Genomic DNA, 20,339 nt, shown 5'->3' with positions numbered 1-20,339 from the left:
TCAGTCCAGCAGGTAGGAAAGGACAATCACTGACAGTGAGAGGATCGTCTACCATGAGAGAAAGAGAGAGACAGGAAAGAGGGGAAAAGACACAGAAAGAAAGAATAAACTGTAATGCTGATGTGACATTTATCTGCAGAATTAGGGAAGTATGATTGTAACTTGCCCTGCTAAGGAGAACAAGCTGTGGAATGGAAGACAGATGCGTAACATGTGAGCTGCCCTTTTAGGTTGCTTATAGTTCTGATCATTCAAACATTTTTTAAAAATGACTGTTAATGCAGGAGGAAAAGCTTGCTTAAGGCAATTCAGCAGAGCACTTGGTACTTTGGAGGTTTAGTTTGTTTTACAGCTATTTATTGATTCAATAGAGTGATCAGCTAAACTTTTAGTGTTTTTAATAGCCCCATGACACAATACAACTACAGCAACCTAAAGGGATTTTCTGGAGAAATGGGTATCTGCAGGTACCTGAAGAAGCTAAACCAATTTACGATGGAACTCAAGCTGCATATTATCTTTTCCCTCAGAACCAATTTTTCTGGTGATGAAGAAGAACGCAGATTTATACCCTGCTCTTCATTCTGAATCAGAGTCTCAGAGCACCTTACAATCTCCTTTATCTCCTTCCCCCACAACAGACACCCCATGAGGCTGAGGAAGCTCTCCCAGAAGCTGCCATTTCAAGAACAACTCCTACAAGAGCTATGGCTGACCCAAGGCCATTCCAGCAGGTGCAAGTGGAGGAGTGGGGAAAATCAAATCTGCTTCTCCCAGATAAGAGTCCACGCACTTAACCACTACACCAAACTGGTGAGATGTCTGATTCAGCAGAAATGTTTATTTTATCACCAGTCTGATGTAGTAAGGAATTTATAGCAGACAGCCTGAAACAGGCCTATAACAATATGTTCGAATATGTCCTAAACATGAGGCACCATATTCCAATGATGTGAGTAAAACTGGTTTAGCTTTATTTATTAAAAAAAACCTAAGAAGGGGGAAAAATCATACGGATTTCCTGTGATAGAGAAAAGACAAGTGAGGAAACAAGACTGAGATCAGAACATTTTAAGATTCCAAAAGGGGGAGAAAGCCTATAATAAAATAAAACTGCATTAAAATTTATATTTCAAACTGCAGCAGTCAGAGTCAGGGCCAACATCCTTTCCAAAACACTGAGTAAAAATAAACAGCAGTAATAAAATACTGAGGAATTTTTTTTTTTTGGCCGCAAGATCTTTAAATTAATTTGCCTTAAAGGTATCAAACTTTAATAAATAAATAAATAAATAGGTTGTTTAAAATAAATAAATAGGTTGTTTAAAATGATTAAATACATATCCTCATTGGATTTAGTGCTAGCTCCCAAGAACCAAGGAACGGCACAGACAGATTACTGCTTCCAAACATGAGACAGAAAGGAAATTGCCACTGAAGGGTCATATCTCTCTGGGGCTGCAGTCCAGCTTGTTCTGAGGCAGATACCTCCACAGCAATACTAAAGTCGACCATGGAAACGCTGGTATTTCTGTGCCAGCAGACGTGCACCGTAGTGTTGCCACGGTGAGGAGCCTGACGTTCAAGCGAAGTGCGGGATGCATTGAGATCATCTTCCGATTCTTGGTCTACAGTTGGCTCCTCTGGGGACTCTATGAAACGTAGGGAAAAACCATCTCTTTTTTTTCCCCTTGTACAAAATACAGGCTAAGAAAAACATTAAGCAAAAGATAGAGCACCACTGAAACTTTTCCCCAAACCTTGGAAGACCCATTCTGAACGTTATGGAGTGGGGAACTGAGATGTAGAAACTTATGGGGAAATAACCCATGTTCTGTAATTTGAGATAAATTGCAGCCCCAAGCTGGCATAGAAGTCAGTGTGCAAACCTTGTGGCCCTCACTGAACTTGAGCTGCCTTGTGGGCCACACAGAGCAACTTTGCTTAAATCTGTTTGCCACATTCGGTCCCTGTTTAATTTCTTCTTTTTTGCATGGACCCATTAGATTCTGTATAGAACAGTGTAGATCCCAAATATCTCAACATCCTTGTAACAGTACAGAAATTAAAAGTTCTATAAAATGCTTAGAGCATTAAAAGTACATTGGTGTATAACTTGCTTCTTACTTCCCTAAAATGAACACTGCTAGAATTGTAACCACTGAATTAAAGAAATGGAGAGAGAATTTAAAAAAAAAATGTCAGCACAATCTATCTGAAATTAAAGCAGAGACAATGCTGAGAATCCATCAAAAGTACACATAGGTAAAGATTTTGTTACAGCTGTGCTGTTAAAAGTAGCACACCTCATTCCCTTAATAGTTTTAAAATATTTCCCCGCCCCTCCGAATTCTGTGGGCTTTCCTTCTTCTGTACTTACTAGTGTCAGGTGGACTAGTCCCCAGAAATTCAGGAGTGGGGCCATTACATTTCTCAGCCAAGTCAATTGCCATCTGTATGTCCTCAATCCATTTGTCCATTTCAGAGCGGCTGCTGGGACAGGAAGGCAAATCCTTGCTCATTTAACTGCAGAGCCATATTCAGCTTCATGAATGGGTCATAATTAAGCTGGCCTTCTATTACACTTAATCTAAGCAGGCTACGTGTATATTAAAAATGTACAATACCCTGCTTGTAGCAGCTTATTAAAATATACACAGGCTCAACTATTGTAAATGAATTCTCTAGAATAACTTACTGACCGATTCTGCATTAGCCTTTGTCCTGGTCTCATTCTCTATTCTCAAGTTTGTGCAGGGCAGGGAGCAATCAGAGAACATGCAGCCCCACTCCAGAGATGCTACTGCAGAATCCGGGAAAAAGAGCCACCATGAGGAGCCCCGCACAGAAAGGGGGGCAAGTGTGGAATTGTCCACTCGATAACATTTCTATGCTGACTTTCTACCTGATTCAGGGTAACCAGGGCAGCAAACATCAATTTCAGATATTAAAAAATATTTAAAATACAAATGAATATAAAATATTTAAAACAATAAAATAGAAGAAATGCATAAAAACAGTAATATGAAAACAGAAATGGCAAACAAAACAAAAAAAGTCTTCACTTGCTGGCAGAAGACAATAATAGCGGGAGACAGATGAATCTCCCTGGGGAGAGAATTCCAAAGTTCCGGTGCTACAACCAAGAAAGCCCTTTCTCAATTTTTCACCTATCTAGCCTTAGGCAGCATGGGCACCCAAAACAGGACCTCTGAAGATGACGGGTAGGTTCATATGGGTTTGAATATTTGAAATACTATTTTTTGCAGCTTGTGTACGATTGTCAGCAATGTCCAATAATGGACTTAATAAAATACACACAGTACAAAACAAATTACCTTGCAGCAACAACGATGGACTGGTGCTGACCTCTCAGTGTAAAGCAGTGAGGAACCCCCCATTCTTCTTCGCTGTCTTCTATCTGACAACATGAACATATAAACACCCTCACATAACTGGAAAGGGAACTGGCTGATCTATGTTGAGAGAAACACAAGCACAGTTGTGTTTTATATGAACAACAGTGGGCAATTCTATTTCTGGAAATACTAAACTTGAAGCCCTACTGCAAAAAGGGAATTCCAGTAAAAAATAGCAAGAGGATTGTAGCAGCTATTGTAGTAGGTGTACTGCTCTCAAGAGTACTAGCTATTCCTAGCATACAGGTTACCTCCTTGGGCATGGCATAGCACCTTTTCTTCCTTTCTTTCGAGCTCCTTTGATCCTAAGATCTTGAAGAGTTGAAAAAGGAGCCTTTATTTCTTTAAGGAAAATATGGTGGAGATACTTGGTCACAATCAGTGGAGTCCTTGGATCTCTGTCCACCAACAGATAAGGGACGATGATGTCTTTTGATATGGTAGAAGGTAATTTTGTTAAAATGGGGGCTCACGATGTAAACTATAATTAAGACATTCCATTATCATATGGGAGTCAACCCTTTTCAGGCCAGATTGGCAAAGCCTGTCCAAGTAAAGCAGATGACAATATCTCCCATATAGGACAGCTGAAGGGCAGTCTTCAAACATGCAAACATAAATGTTCTACAGCGGGAGCTCCTTTGCATATTAGGCCACACACACCCTAGATGTAGCCAATCCTCCAAGAGCTTACAAAAAAGAGCCTTGTAAGCTCTTGGAGGATTGGCTACATCAGGGGTGTGTTGCCTAATATGCAAAGGAGCTCCTGCTAGAATTCCACCCCTTCTCTACAGTAATGAGGAAGTGTTAGAAATGTTACATAGGCTTGGATAGTTGGAGATCGAAAAATACCAAAAAACTGGGTGAAGCATACTCTCTGAACTCATATAACTGAACTAAAGTGATCTAGGTCTTTTATAGCTTTCTTAATAGTTAGAAGAGATTAGTTTTTCCCAAGTCTCAATATATCATCCTTTGCTGGGCCAAGACTAAATACACTTTTGTCTGTTTTTTGCATCCAGCGGGAATAGAACTGGTCTTGCTTGTAAATGGCATTGCTCCCAGCCGTTCCAAAAGGAAATGTTATCTGTAGATCTTAAGCAGGTCCACAAGATTAAGCATCAACGTTAAAAAAAAATGAATGGGCTGCAGAGGAAGTGTGTGCTTGAGACACACAAACTCATAGCAGTAGGGCTTTTTTTGAGCAGGAATGCACAGGAATGCAGTTCTGGCTGGCTTGGTGTCAGGGGGTGTGGCCTAATATGCAAATGATTCTTGCTGGCCTTTTTATACAAAAAACCCCCTGCATAGCAGTGAGCCTTGTACTCTATCAAAACTGTATTGGCGTGTCCCTGGAAGTAACTAAATATAGATGCCTCTTTTATCTCAGTGGAGGATATCAAATTTTTTAAAAAAACATCTTTAAAAAAGGTTATACATTTCCAACAAATCCTTCACTTTATCAACTTATTTTACATCCACCAGCCTATACAGCAACAGTTTCCAACCACACAGATTCCTAGAAATCAAATTAATGACTACAGTTCAAACCTGGACACAAAAATTTCCCAGACTGCTCAATTTCCAGACTATATGACAGATTCTATTTTATAATTCTTGTTTCACCAAAATACTTGGTGACTTCCAGTTCATAAAAACAAAAACCTTTTTAAAAAAAAAAAAGAAGAAGAAAAAGAAAAATAACTGAATTACAAGCCCTATGTTGGGTCAGAATGGCAAATTTTTCTTTATTTTTTTCTGCATTCCAGTGCAATATAAAAGACCCAATTGGCTCATCACAATCTAAGATCCTTCAAAAGCAGCACCATACATGTCAAAATATGTTGTAATTTTTTTGGCGGACAGTTTCAAAGAGATTTTTTATTTACTGAGTTTTTATGCTATTACACTTGTTCCGCTGTCATGCCGTTGAAAAGCAAAATGGAAAAAGACCAAACCCTGCCACATTGAAAAAGAAATGCTTTGCTTAAAAAACAAAAACACACTTTCCCTTATTCCACCTATCCCCCTCGCCCCCCATTAGGATGCCCTTTCTCCCAATAATCCATTTTGCTACTCTGGCTTTGGGGTTGAGCTGCCTTCACTGATTTCAGCTAGACAGTGCCATTTCTCTTTCGGGTACACATTCTACCAAGGTGGCCTACTTCACTTGCCACACACACACACTTATAATTTGCTCTACTTTAATGAAACGTCATGCCTTTATTATTACGTGACGGATTTTCACTGAACCAGTTAGTGTTAGACCCTTGGAATGTTTGTGAGGAGACAGAAGTGTTAGTAACTTCTACGGTTTGGCCATTTTAAAAAGGATTTTAAAAAACAGTCATCCACCCCACCCCCACCCACCTCCCCCCGCGGAAAAAGCAGCTTTCTAGACAGATTCTGCATGCCACATTTCAGGCAGATTGAGGCCGAATGGTCTTGACTTCATGACAGACTGCCAAGTATTATAAACTGTCTCATCTAGTTTATTCGTATCCTCCGTGTTGAGACTCAAGGCTGATTACCTCATCAAAACAATGCAGCATATACTCTCACGGCTGAATAATAAGAGGTTCAACAGTAGCAATAACCAATTAAGAGCCTCTGCTCAATGTATATTTACCATCATGCCATACAGTGGAAGCTGTCCATGGACTTTAAATTGATTCGAAGCAGTCAGACCCCTGCTTGTGTACAGCAAGACATCATTGAACTAAAAGGGGAGGAAAAGGCACAAATTAACATGCTATCAAAAGGCGCTGTGCTGGGGATGTTCCCTCTAAGCTGTGGAGTCTTGTGAGCAAAAACTCTACCTTGTGAGCTACCGGCATTAAAGTTGTGAGCTACGGCATAAATTAGTTTGTTCTGGGGCCCTTTTTCCTGAACTAAGTAAAAAAATGTGTGAGCTGGAGGCTAAACAACTGTGAGCTAGCTCACACTAACTCAGCTTAGAGGGAACACTGCTGAGGACCCCACCAAGGGATGTGTGCTCCAGTGCCTCCTCTCACTCACAAGCCCCAAACTCGCTCTCTTGCTCTCTCCCTCCAGGTGCCAGAGGTTACCACTTGCCCCCTTCCTGGCCTGCAGCAAATCCCTTTTTGACAGCAAGGCAGCTCTGTCTCACACCTTCCTGGGATCACTGGCCCACTGTGATGTAATTGGATGCCCTTCCCCTGCTGCTTTCCTGTTGATTCAGCTGCAGCTGGCTGCCTCTCTTCCCAGTTCTCCCTGCTCCACCCAAAGATGCTGGGGTCAGAAGCAGAGGCTCACCCTGCTGGAGCTGCCCTGCCCAAGGAACAGGGCCAAGCTGTGGAGAAGGGTGAGGCCTGGCCCATCACCCTCATGGCTACTGTCATCTCAGCCCTGGTGACCAGCCCCATCGCCTGCCCCAACTGGAGCAGGAAGCTGCATCAGTCCCAGGTGAGGGAGGCAGTTGCTGGCCTGTGTTGAGGGTATGGCTGGGGAAAGTGGGGTGTGGGTGTGAAGAAGACATGCTCTTTAGCTGACAAAAGCTGTATCATACCCAGGGGTGGAATTCTAGCAGGAGCTCCTTTGCATATTAGGCCACCCCCCCCTGATGTAGCCAATCCTCCAAGAGCTTACCAAAAAGAGCCTTGTAAGCTCTTGGAGGATTGGCTACATGGGTGGTGGTGGTGGTGGTGGCCTAATATGCAAAGGAGCTCCTGCTAGAATTCCACCTCTGATTGTACCAAGATGCACCACTCGTCTCTCTAGCTCAAAACAGCCCACTTCAACTGGAAGCGGCTTCTCAGAGTCTCAAACAGAGGCTTCCCCAATCTTGCCATTGGAAATTCTTTTTAGCAGAGCCTGGGATTTCTCTACAAGCAAAGCACATGCTTTGCCACACAGGCACGAGGCCATTACTGGTTAAAACAAAGATCAGGTTTAAGTCTGGTCCTCAAGGGGGCCATCTGATAGGAGAGCAGATTACACTCTTGCTTGGCTTTCTTTCGCATCCGAACTCCTCCTGTGCAATTTCCCCTTTGCCATTTTGTTGTATTTATTGCAGTGTTTTTAATTATACAGGATTGCAAGCCATTTCTGTCACTTACCAGGAAGAACATCCGCTGCTGTAAGCCTTTTCCAGACAACTTACTAAGGCTGCCCAATCTAATAAATTCCTGTGTAGGAATAAACAGACACAAGACATGAAATGTCAGTGGTCTTTTTAAACATATGGCTCGAAGTCTGGGAGTAATTAATGCTGCATTGCTAACTGCACTCTGTCAGCAGCTCAGCCGGCCTGTTCCTTTCGACTACATTTAGGTGACATTCAGGCAGGCCAGTTTAAACCTCCCTTATTCTTCAAAAGCTCCTTCTGACCCTTACAGGGTGGGAACTGCTGTAGCAAATAACCTTCTCGTGCCTCTGGTAACATCAATAATGATCAGATGGGCGGAGCCTGTGACATAGCTGCTTCCCATAATATTTATTTATTTAGTGCATTTGTAATCCTGCCCTTCCCCTAAGGAACTCAGGGCGGGCATATGCGGTTCTCCCCTTCTCCATTTTACCTTCACAGTCATCCACAAAACAAAGCGTGGATCAGCCAAGAGTGAGTCTCACGGCCTGAACAATGCAGGCAGTCACTTGCACCAATTGCTCATCTCACGAAACCAAACCCAAATTCCCCTCTCCCCATATGATTAGGCTACTGAGATAAGTACTGCATAAAATCAATAACATGCAATTTTATCATAATTGTTGTTGTTGCTGTTGCAGTCGTCATTGTCTCTGGGACTGGTTTGAAATGGCCCAGGGAAAAGTAGTGAGAAAAAGAGATCAAGTTTTCTTAGACGTGCACACCACTAAAATGGGCAGAACCTCTACGTCACCTTTTTAAGACAGTGACCAGATGAGAAAGTATCTTTGTGATTTTCCCTGCAGGATAAACAGCAGCTGGAAGAATTTAGATCAGGAAAATGGACTGTCCACGAAGACAATTTGTAAAGTTGGATCCAGACAGCTTTTTTGCTCAATTTTGTCAAATTCCCCTCCTTGCTACTTTCAAGCCCTGGTTTTTGTTCATAATGGCTCCACAAACCCCTTTATTCCAGTAAAACAGCCCCTTCAGGTCCAATCCTTATGCAGTAAGACTGGAACCAAACATTTGTGCTGTTTTCCCACATCAAGAAGTTCCTGTTTCTTAAAAACTAACATGACAGAAAGCAGGATTCTATGGTGAGTTTCTTGAGGTGAAAATTTTCTTGGTACTGGAAGGCATTTTTACATATAGGAATATACATTTTGAAATGGTACAGTCCTAGAAGAACTATACTATAGTAAGCAAACAAAAAGGGTAAATCAGCTCTTTTGAGAGTAATCAAGGGCAAAAGTATCAGAAGAACTGATGTTTTGTTTATTTATTTAATTCATTTGAACCCAACTTTCTCCTCAAGGGGGACCTAAAGTGGCTCACACCTTTCTCTTCTCCTTCGCCTTGCCCTCTTAACAACCCTGAGTTAGATTAGGCTGAGAGTGTGTGACTGACCCAAGGTCACCCAGCATTGTGATCACCCCCCCACCTGATGACTTACCCAACAAACGCAGAAGCACATTCACACTGCTTTTAAACAGGGTGTTCTTTTTGTAGCAGGAATTCCTTTGCATATTAGGCCACACACCCCTGATGTAGCCAATCCTCCAAGAGCTTACAGGGCTCTTAGAGGAGGGCCTACTGTAAGCTCCAGGAGGATCAGCTACATCAGGGGTGTGTGGCCTAATATGCAAAGGAGTTCCTGCTACAAAAAAGCCCTGCTTTTAAATATTCAAAGTTTACATTATTTCTATATCATTAAAAAGCACAGAACAGTTTTAAAACAACATTTTTCCACCCAAGAAGTGTTAAGTTTTAAGAGCATTATTCCTTGAATTTATTTTTTTATCCTACGTCAACTACTTACCCTTCCTGGAATCACCAGATTGTCAATGCCTATCAAATCTTTTTTCAATTCGTGCAACTTCTGGAAATTTTCCATCTTCAGCATACTACTGTGGAGCTGAGCCACCATCTCTGAGATCTCTGCCAGAGCAGCTACGAATTGTAAAAAAACATGCACACACAACAAAGAATTTCAGACTTTCTGCATTGAAACTGGTGGGCGCATTCAAACTGATTCCACTTGGCCAGATGTCTCCTGAACTGCCCTTTTAAGAGTCTGCACTAGAATTTTTGTGAGCTCCATACCAGAATGGTTGCAGGTAGTAGACTGGAAGTCTTGAAACTGGAATAGCTAAGATCTTGATGGAATGCGTTTTTTAAAACGCTGCTCCAGATGGTATGCCCCTGTGGCACCTCCTGCTACATTTTTGCCCACCCATCTCTCTCCCTCTTAGTCACTCTGGGGAGAAAGTCAGCATATACTGCAGGAGGGAGCATAGGATGCCCACTATTGTGAGAGTGGCTCCACGCTATTCAAAAGCTCTGCAGCATCAAGAGAGAGCTACCACCTAAAGTGAAAACTTAGGGTTGCATCGTGTGAGTTCCTTCCACCTAGTTCTCCTCCCAACACAGAATGACTTCCTTCCACAAAGAAAGACATTTCCTCATCAGGGGGAGCTTTCCTGCATAAAAAAAAAAGTCGTTCTCCATTGAAGGACTTGAGTGGGAGCCTGTCATACAGGCCTGTATCTAGGATTTTTTTTCCTGGAGAAGGCACTGGGGGATGCTAATTTAATTAAAGTATAAAGAAGAGAGGGGGTCAGGGGACCATGTGAGGGTGTGTTGGGCAGGTTTGGGGGGGCACCACCCTCATAGCCCCCACCTAGTTAAGGCCCTGCTGTCATAAGACCAAATTTAGTGGACGGTAGGGAGTCACATGATCCAACCCCAGCAACCAGAAATGCAACAGAAATAAGGCAAGACATTGCAGTCAGACTCCAAATCATCAGTGACTATCAACACAGGCAAAAATCTTGCTTCCTCAATGCTGCTGCACCTTTCAGAGGTGGCCTGTGTTACAGTGGCTATCCAGAACTGTTTTCGAAGAAATCTGACTTTTGGTACCACCAGTAAATCTGTGGTTTCTCCCAGCTTCAAGGTGAGGCAACAGTCTTTCCCCTCTAATATGCAAAGAGCGAAGAAGCAAGCTATGAATCACATTAAGAAAAAAGAAACTCTGCTGCACACATTTCTAACTTTTTTTTTTTTTAAAGCATTGATTTAAGTATATTTCTAAGTGGATGCTTAGCATCTGTTTTGTACTAAAACACTTAATATGTGAAGCTAACTCTTCCCATCCAACAGCACCCGTTTTATTCTGGATGGTCACCCAAAAGATATTGTGAGAAGCCTGAAACATATCATACTCATAAACACAGGGCTGCTTGTGTATGTGTTTTTAAACCCTGTTTCCACAGAATATATCTGACTGCCCTGACAGGCATTATCATTACCACAGAGGAAGCCGAAGGCACAATCCCATTGTCTTCAAACAGCTTAAAATGTTTATCCGTTCAGCTTTCTATATGATAGTTTAATTGATTCCAATAGCAACTATAATGGGAGAACAAATAAACTGATCTGTCCCCCTCTCAGTTGTTTTATTTTTAAAACAGTGTCAAGCAAAGTGGCACACGTGAACATATGCTTTTATCTTACACTAAGTCAAACTCCTGGTCTATCAAAGTCAATGTTGTCCACTGTGACTGGCAGTAGCTTGCTAGGATCTTAGACACAGGTCGTTCACATCACCTACTCTTGAACTGGAGATAACGAGCACCAGGGCTTTTTTTGTAGCAGGAACTCTTTTGCATATTAAGCCACACACCCCTGATGTAGCCAATCCTCCAAGAGCTTACAGGGCTCTTAGTACAGGGTCTACTGTAAGCTCCAGGAGGATTGGCTACATCAGAGGTGTGTGGCCTGTTCTTGCTACAGAAAAAGCCCTGATGAACGCTGAACCTAGGACCTTCTACATGCCAAGCAGACATTCTACCATTGTGCCACATCCCAGTGGGACAGTTGCTTTCCCCATATGCTACTTTTCTTCATTTGCAGAGCCTGACTAACTTAGGAAGAGCTTTCCAAACAACTCACCTCTGGAGTCCCTGAAGTCCACGTGATTTGGTGGATAATGTTTACAGAGCTTTTCCATTATCTGCTTGTAGTGCATAAGCCGGTGCAGAGGCCTGAGCAGGAAGGTATTGAGGGGTAAGTAACAAACTTTCTGCATCTCAAAGTCCCTGCATAAACTCTCCAGCTTGCGAGAGTTCCTGATCCCGTTCTCTAGCTCAGCCAGAACCTCACTGTGCTTCCGCAGGTGAATGGTCAGTTGCTTGAGAGAAGCAAAGAGATGAAAGAGATGAATGTACATCGGAAAACGGAGGCTTGCATCCAGAGAAATTTCCACAGGCTCAAGGATTTCTAACCATGGAGCACGGTTTGCCCACCTGCCCTTTCTCATAGCAGCCTAAAGTGCCCCCTAGAATCCTGTTCTTGGAGGAGAAGGACTCCCAGGAACAGAACTTTGGGGTTGCCAAAGGAGAGGGAGGAGCCAGGAAAATCACATCGTGTGGACAGTAATTCTTGTGCCCATGAAGATGTTAGTCTGGATTCAACACATTAGCAAATCAGATTGCAGCATACGGGATTCAAAATGAATGAGACTGCATTGCTACAATGATAAATGGCAATTCCTATAAGATACAATAATTATTAACTCAGGATATCTGACCCACAATACCTTCATGAATGCCTTCTCCCAAATGAACACTCCCTCAGGAAACCTCTATCCTCAGGAAACCTCTATCCTCAGGAAAGCTCTATCCTGGATCAGTCTGTTTGGTTTCAGACAACAAACAAGGAGCAGGACCTCCTCAACAGTGACACCTTCACTAAGGTCTCCACCTTTCCTCCCCAGGTACACAAAGCTCATGATTCTGCATGCTTTTGCAGAAGGCTATGCTGCATAGCCACATTGGTGCCACATACTTCTGGCAGCTGATGTAAAGATGTCTGATGGATTTGGTTCAACAAATGGGGGCAATAAGCTTTTAAACACCATGCCTATTACAGTGAAATGCTCAACAGCAGCCTCCACGTGGGGCTGATGATGTTCAAAATAGCTTAGATTGCCTCATAGGTTCATTACAACTGGCCCAGACTGAATTTGGCCTCAGCAGATCTCATGATCCAGGTCAGAAGTACAGATAATTGGTACTTTCCTTGTACTAGAAAAAATGGATTGTGACCAGAATTGTTTAGATTCTGTTAAAAAACATAGTGTATACAGTTATGATGTTATACTGATATCCGTGTAGTTGTAAGAAGAGCTTTTTTTGAGCAGGAACACACAGAAATGCAGTTCTGGCTGGTTTGGTGTCAAGGGGTCTGGCCTAATATGCAAATGAGTTCCTGCTGTGCTTTTTCTACAAAACAGCCCTGGTTATAAGACTTATGTCATCAGAATTTCTAAGTCACAATGTTGACAAATGGTTTTATTTTCTATTCGATATTCCATGTGCTTTCTGATCTGATATTTAATATTTGTTCTGTTTTGAATTGTATATTTTTTTTGTTCCTTGTTATTGTCCAGAAAATTAAAATAATATTTTTTTAAGTCTGCCTAATCCAAAATTCTTATCTGCAGCTCAGCAAAAAGCCATAAAAATATTTTTTCATTACAGTAATGCCCAGAACCATTATCCAAAGGAGCTTCTTTAAAAAATCATGCCTCACAAGCTTTCTTAGAAGTGACTGGGGTTGAAAGAAAGGAACTGATATTCTGCATCTCAAAAAAGTTAAACCTATGATGCCAATATAGAAGAATCAAGGTGGAAAGCCAGTGATCCTCTCCTATTTGCAGAAAACAGTTCAGTTTACTGCTGTTTTTACATGTGTTTTAATATTCTATGGCAGAAAGGTGACTTAAAAATTTAAAAACTGAAGTTGTGGAGACACGAAATCTAGATGTTTGCAAGTGCAGGGATATCCCTTTGATCAGTGGTTTAGATATTTGTTGACTAGCTTCTGTTCTAGTGTGCAACAGAGACTACATTATAAGTAAGAATACATGCCCGTGAGCGCAACTCGGTGGTTCCATCTAATCTACCTCACAGATTAAAGGCAATTCATACCTTCATACTCTGAATGTTCTTCAGCATAACGTCCCCAATTCTTTGGTAATCTCCTTTCAAATGAGCATTAGAGCGCCCTTCCCTGACAACAACGGAATAATCTGTTAGTTAGGCATTATAACTCAGAAAGAATAGGGATTTTATATTGCAAAGAAACCCTGGTTCTCCATGCTGCCTTTTGGTGTGACTCTTCTTAATGGGCTGCTAATTCGCTCATGAAGTACATCTTTCATTTGCAATGGCTGCACTTATAATGAACTTTGCAAGGCTATTAAACGTTGAAGACAAAAGGGCAAAGAAAGCAACATTCTGAAAACTTGAGCGTAGAAAACCAAAGAGGTGGGGACAGTTTTAATTCTGTGGGGCCAGTCTCAATGCTGAGGACCGAAGAACATTTCAGAAAAGATGGAACTGAAAGGAAATTTACATACATCAGCAATACTGATGTTTTTCAAGAGAATTTGTAATGTTTGATTCAAAGTTTGGTCTGCAGTAACTCAGGTAACCCTAGAAATTGATAAAACTCTACGATTTTAACGGCAAGCAGCTTGCACCATAAAAAAGCTGCTTCAGCTCCACAAATCCTGGCATTTTAGCAGTTAAGGTAGATTTTCAAAGCTCAGGTTTCCAAGGCAGACATACGTGATTTCTTCCAGCATGCACAGATTTAACTTGAACACCCAACCTATTGGCTTCAACAGGCTTCAAATAAACTTAAATTCACACATATCGCTTAAGTATTTCAAGATTGGAAGGCGATTCAAACAGCTCTTAACTGGCATGTCAGATGTACCAAAACCAAAAATATCTGCAGAAAAAAAAGGCTGTACTATAACCATTATTCATGCCCATGTCCATTATTCTGCTCCATGCCTAGAAGATGGCAAAACAAAAACCTCCAATTCTTCACATCTCTACTTTCAAACGTATGTGTAGTTTGTGTATGTGTCGTTTTTTCATGCCTCTATTGATGAATACTCTACTGGAAGAGAAGAATCAAACGGCTTCCCCCTTCCAAGCCAAAAGAATTTGCAAGGCTATAGAGTAGCAGGGGACATATCAGATAAATGCTTCCCTTAAACAAAACCCAACATCTCCGGGCTTACTTTGAGCACATCAGGCCTTACAATAGTGCATTGTAACTCCCATGGTCATCCTGAAGCCAGTGGCCAATTTTGAAACTTCTAGCTTTATTTTCTGAAGTGTACCACTTCAGCATATTGCATGGAACACTTTAGTTGCTCCGCACTGCAAACCCAAGAACTTTACAGCTATAATTCCACTCCCCTCTTATTGGCATTTACATCTTCTGTCCTAATTTCATCACATTAGGGGAGCAGTGCAATAAAAATACTGTGTTGATTTTTTGCCAAGATGAAATTTCTTAGGCTGGTCTTATTGAAGTTATATAATCAATTTAGGGCTAACCCGTAATAAACGTGCTTTGATAAACCTGGGGTGAACATATAAACATGGCCCTGCACCTCAGAGAGAGAAGGATGAAGAAGTTTAATAAACCTTTCTACCAACAGTTATCTCTGTGCATGATGTTATGTTGTGACTCCACTGTAAGTCAACTGCAGCCAGAGCCATTTCACCCCATGGACTGCTTCCTCAGCACACAATTCAAATTCCTGCTATGAACAGGCTATGTAACAGACTCCTGGTGAAGTTGCTAGATCAGGGGTCCCCAACGCGATAGGCACCACAGTGCCCATCAACACCTTCTTGCAGCCCACCAAGTGCTTTTAGAAAGTTGGTGGAGCTAGGTCGGGCTCTCACACAACAGGGCTTCTGACACAATCTGGTTGGCTATGCAGATTGAAATAACAGTTTCAGTGGCATCTGCCACTACGTTGTTTGTTTTATTCTCTCTCACCTCTTTCCCAGTCTATTTTTTGACTCCTCCTCCTTCCCCCCTGTGCTTGAATTCCACCTCCTGCAGCACTTGGGCTCCACCTCTAGCAGCAGCCATTTTGTGGTTGGCTCAGTCCCCTGTGATGCCCTTTTTGTGGTTGTGCCCACCACCCCGTGTCAGAATTTCAAACGTGCCCACAGGCTTAAAAAGATTAGTGAGCTCTTTGTTAGACTGCTAACATGTGGAAGCTGCTCTCCAAGCACAACCCAAGTTTTCAATTAATTGTTTAAAGATGCATTCCTTTTAATATTCAACAAACCTCTAAAGATGATTTAGGGGTTTTAACTGCAGCCCAAGAAAACAGAAAACTTTCTTGCAAAAACCTGCAGAAATAACTGTCAGGACACTGAATTATTGCGTTTATGGCATTCCCCTGCTTAAACATTTTTGAAGAACTTAGTAGTATCATTTTCCTAACAAAAATATAGCTTTTGTCTTGATGTGGAAATTGACTCCAGGATATCCTGCCCTCCCCCCACCCCAATGTCAGGACACCCGATCCCCACTTGTTGCTATGTCTGACAGGCACCCATAAATCTTTAAGAGCAACCTGACTTCCAAAAACTGCAAAAAGTCTACAAAGGCACAAGCACTGAAGGACCACACTCGGTGATAAGAATCTCTCAGCTTCCCCAAGAGACTAATACAGCTTCCAAATTCATTCTTCGTAGTGATTTGCTTTAGAGATTAAATAAGCAAACTAGCATTTATTGCCCAGTAATAACACTTCTTCCCTGCAATTTTTCCAAGGAGCCTGAAGCAGCCATGTTTCCAGGTAGAGAGCTGATCTGCCCGCAGTGGGTTTTTTAAAATCCTTCCCTCTTTCTCAAAGGACCCCAGAGAAGCATACCTGCATTTTTCCTCACTGTTTTATCCTCACAACAACTCTGTCAGGGAGGTTATATGACTGGCCCAGAGTCATCCAAGCAAGATTCATGAAAGAGTGAAGATTTGAACCTGAGCCTTCTTGAGTCATATTGGGTGATTACAGATGGGCAGTTTGGGGCGGTTGGGAGGTGCTCCGAATCAGACCAGCTCAAAAAGAGCCACCCTGAAGCTTCCACACACTCCCCGGCGAGGCAGCCCCATCCTATCTGCAAGGTGACTTGGCACGTTCAGACAGGGAGGTGCCTCAGAAGCCGGACTGCTCTTTTTCTCTCCTGAAGAGTCAAGCGCTCTGCTTAGGTTTTACAACAACAACAACAAAAAGCGGGAAGTGGCTTGGGGTGGCTTGGTGGTTTCACACTGTCAAGGCGCCTCCCTTGTGCCCTTCCACTTCCAGATGCCGAGGAGGTGACTGGTGTGCAGCTCAAATATTTGCTACCGCTTCAACAATGGTAGCTTTTTGAACTGCTCTGAGGCCACCGGAGGACGGGGTGAGTATGGGATGGAAGACAGGCAGCAGATCTTAGTGTGTGGAAGGATTTTGGGGTCAATTTTTGAGGCATCTCTGAGTTGGCCCCAAGTGCCATCCTGACACTCTAACCATTAACATGGCACCATTTCCCATCCAAGCAAGGTTAAGGGTCATCTGAGATGCCTTGAGCGCTTGGGAAAAGCATGTCTTTCATTCATTTTTAAAAAGAATATTAGTTTTATGCCTTTAATGTGACCTGAAAGTGAGGGAAGGAAAGCCACCAGTCTATAAAACCGACAGCCCTTATTCCAGTTTTCTGATATTGTATAAGCAAATGTGTATTGTTCTTAGCTAATGCTAACCTAGATTCCTAGACTACTGACTGAGAAAGAGAAGCACCACATAGTCAAACTGATAAATTCTTTACACTCCCAGCTTCCAGTGCCATTATATTAAGCTAATGCTGGAGCCCAATGCTGTCTGTCTGGGATGCACAGTTCCCATTTATATCCCAGTAACATGTTTATTTTAAAAACAGAGATCTGTGGACATGTCAAGATTAAGTCAGGAGCCATACAGAAGTTTCCTTGCCCCAAGGTCTCCATGCTCAATGAAAACAAAAGGTGTAAACACTTAACCCTAAAATAAATCCACTGCAGTGCTGACAGACTAAGGAAACACAAGGCAGAACAAAAACTAACAGTACAAGCCAAGCTCTCAGAGGAAAGGATGTCTCACCAGCAAATACAGGAAACCACTGAGGATTTTTTAAAAATGTGAAATAATGTAAAAAGAGAAATGCCTCGAAGTCCATTTTATGTCTTAGTCATGTCTTTCGTGAAAGTCAACTGGTTTTGCTCTTTCCTCGGGCTTACCAATCTATGGCATTAAAACCAACCACATCCAACATGATAAACCACAAGAGAACCAAGAGAGGAAACAGATGTTGCATTCTTCGCACCCTTTAAAATAGTATAAGCTTCATTCATAACAACAGTAAGATTTCTGAGCAGAAATCAAAGCTTAAGTAGTACAGCAAGAGGAAGAAACAGGCTTGCCATACCGGATGGACTAAATGCGACTTAAGAAAACATCTAGCAAGGTCTGTTTACAAAATACAAACAAGCAGATAAATTAACTCTACATATCCAATGTCTCATTAATTTGCTCGGCTTAAAATTTCAGAGCAAGTGGATGAAAACTAGTAAAACACCATGTGTTTTGCTCCCAGACTGCCAGGGAAACCTATTATGTTAGAATAAGGGATTTACCAAGGAGAAATAGACCAGGATCAATCTTAGCACACCAGATTGCCTAAAGTGCAACATAAAACTCATGTCGCAGGCCAGAGAAGCAGATCTGCCATGGGTAACTGACCTTGTTTGCAATCAAATTCTCCAGGACAGAGCTATAAAATGTTATGAGCCTTGGGGTTAACTTGTTCCCTTGGACAGGCACAGTTAGCTAGATAGAAAACAACAAGCAAGGATTTGCAAAAGCTACCTCCCCTGTCAAGTTTCCTAGCGGGCTATTTACACTAAAGGGATTCATTAACTTTTGAAATGTCTAACAGCGACAAAAAAAGGGCCACCTAAAAGAGAGGGGTGAGAAATGACGATTGTCAGTACTGGCATAGCAACACTGCCATTCTAGGTAGAGTTACACTGAAGTCAGTGGACTTAGAGGGGTATAAGTCTGCTCAGGAACACCAATAGGACCCAGCATTAGTGAACAGTAATACCCACCAAAGTGGCCCTTTGCACGGTCTACAGAAGTGGCCAGTGAGGAAGCATTCATTCAACAGAATATCCTTGGGGGCCCAGAGAAGCCGTCCCCCCAGTTTTGCTTATAACAGACTGAGAATTGAGAAACTCTTGTCTAAAATGTATACTACTGTTTTTAATAAGTGTTGGAAATGTATCTTTCATGTGGGTACATTTTTTCATATGTGGCAGACCTGTGGGGGTGATGGAAAAATACTGGATTATGGAACATGACATGTTACAACAGATATTGAAGTCATTGTCCATTTTAAACCGGAATTATTTTTGTTGAATATACTACTGATGGACCTTCCGAGGCAAAATAAATATTTGATGTTACGCATTATTATTGCAGCAAGACTTCTGATATCACAAGGCTGGAAACGTCATGAAGCTCTGAAGAAGCAGAACTTGATCGTTAAAATATTAGCAGAAACAGATGAACTTGCACTTTGTCTTAAGGGCAAATTAACACAAAATGAAGAAAATCCTTGGAAACCTTTTTATGAATGGCTTAATGCATAAACATGATTTTGTACAAAGTCTGTTGCACTTTTGTGTAAGTTCCTCATTTTTGATATCATAAAATCTAAAACTAGCAAATTATCTGTTATAATCTATGGGTCATAAACTTTTAAAGACTAACAGTATTGTTTTGTAATCTAACGATGCAGAGTATATGTTATCGAATTTGTTTTACCCTACTTCCTTTTCCCTTCTCTTATTTCTGTATTCCCTTATTCTGTTCCTTTAAAATTTCAATAAAATATATTGAGGCCAAGTTTAATTCCCTTGACTAAGGAATATAACGAAACTCTGTCGCCCCTTCAGGGCAGAGACAACCCAACGAGCTATTCTTTTCCAGTCTTTGATCCACTTTTCACAAATGGGGGCCCCAATGAAAATAAGTTTGAGGGGAAGGGCGATTTTTTTCTCTCTCTCAACAATGACTAACTGGAGAACACCATGAAGAGTCAGCTTCTCATGCCTTCCAAAACAATTACAAGAAGCTAGCACCAAAAAAATGTCTTTTTTCTTTTCTCCTGCCCCTTGTTCAAAAAGAAGAAACAGCCTCTGACTGTCATTCCTACCCAGCTCAATATTGGTCATTTCATTTGGTGGGATAAAGCATGCTGGGAAACTTGCTTCCGTTTGATTCTCATGAATAATTATACGATTCTTCTAAACTTCACTATAGAAGCCAAATTAGAAAAAATGTTGAGTGTCACGTTTGGGTTCTTTTGACCCAACTCTTCTACCTTCAGCCATACTTCACACTGCTGGGAAATCATCAGAAATGTGGGGTCCCAATCTGGATCAAGATCATGGTTGCAGGAAAAGCAGGTGCTTCACCCCCTGGCCTGCACACATACATCATTTTCACAGCCTGAAATGGGGAGGGGGGTGCTATTAGCACCAACAATACATGCGCTACCTCCCCAATGGGGCAAACAGCACCCCCACGGCCATTTAGGGAAAAATGGGAGGAGGAGGCGGAAGCCAAATTGGGGCTCACACGCTTGAGTTCCCAGCAGTGTCTATATGAAAGCTGGGTTGGAAGAACGCAGTCCAACTCTCCTAAAATTATCTCATTTAGCCTGCACCTAGTTTTGGGTTCTCTTTCTCTCTCATTCAAATACATATATAGTTGATGTCTAAGGTGTGCATCAGAATCAAATCCTTGCAGCTTTCAATCTGATTTTTCATAGAATAAATCACATACAGGTCCACAAGGAAAACCTCCCCAAACATTCATTATCTTCAAGAGGAAAGTTTTA

At 41.8% G+C, this 20,339-nt stretch overlaps 1 protein-coding gene across 5 annotated transcripts in view; it reads right to left on the bottom strand.

Moving 5' to 3' along the window:
• The window catches only part of FARP1 (FERM, ARH/RhoGEF and pleckstrin domain protein 1), a 249,404-nt gene that overhangs the window by 8,697 nt on the left and 220,368 nt on the right, over positions 1-20,339 (bottom strand). For 4 of the 5 annotated variants that reach the window (XM_060233637.1, XM_060233638.1, XM_060233640.1 and 1 more), the window contains exons 17-24: positions 13,524-13,605; positions 11,485-11,722; positions 9,350-9,480; positions 7,499-7,567; positions 6,049-6,138; positions 3,339-3,421; positions 2,381-2,493; positions 1,489-1,652 (exon numbers count right to left, since the gene is read on the bottom strand). In XM_060233637.1, the coding sequence (XP_060089620.1) occupies positions 1,489-1,652; positions 2,381-2,493; positions 3,339-3,421; positions 6,049-6,138; positions 7,499-7,567; positions 9,350-9,480; positions 11,485-11,722; positions 13,524-13,605 (970 nt within the window). The remainder of the gene's footprint in view (positions 1-1,488; positions 1,653-2,380; positions 2,494-3,338; positions 3,422-6,048; positions 6,139-7,498; positions 7,568-9,349; positions 9,481-11,484; positions 11,723-13,523; positions 13,606-20,339) is intronic. The other variant, XM_060233639.1, reaches the window with a different exon arrangement.

The sequence above is a fragment of the Heteronotia binoei genome, chromosome 3 (assembly GCF_032191835.1).
Source record: "Heteronotia binoei isolate CCM8104 ecotype False Entrance Well chromosome 3, APGP_CSIRO_Hbin_v1, whole genome shotgun sequence".
NCBI lineage: Eukaryota > Metazoa > Chordata > Lepidosauria > Squamata > Gekkonidae > Heteronotia > Heteronotia binoei.
The sequence above is the reverse complement of the archived record's forward strand: the minus strand, read 5'-3'. Positions and strand labels throughout refer to the sequence as shown.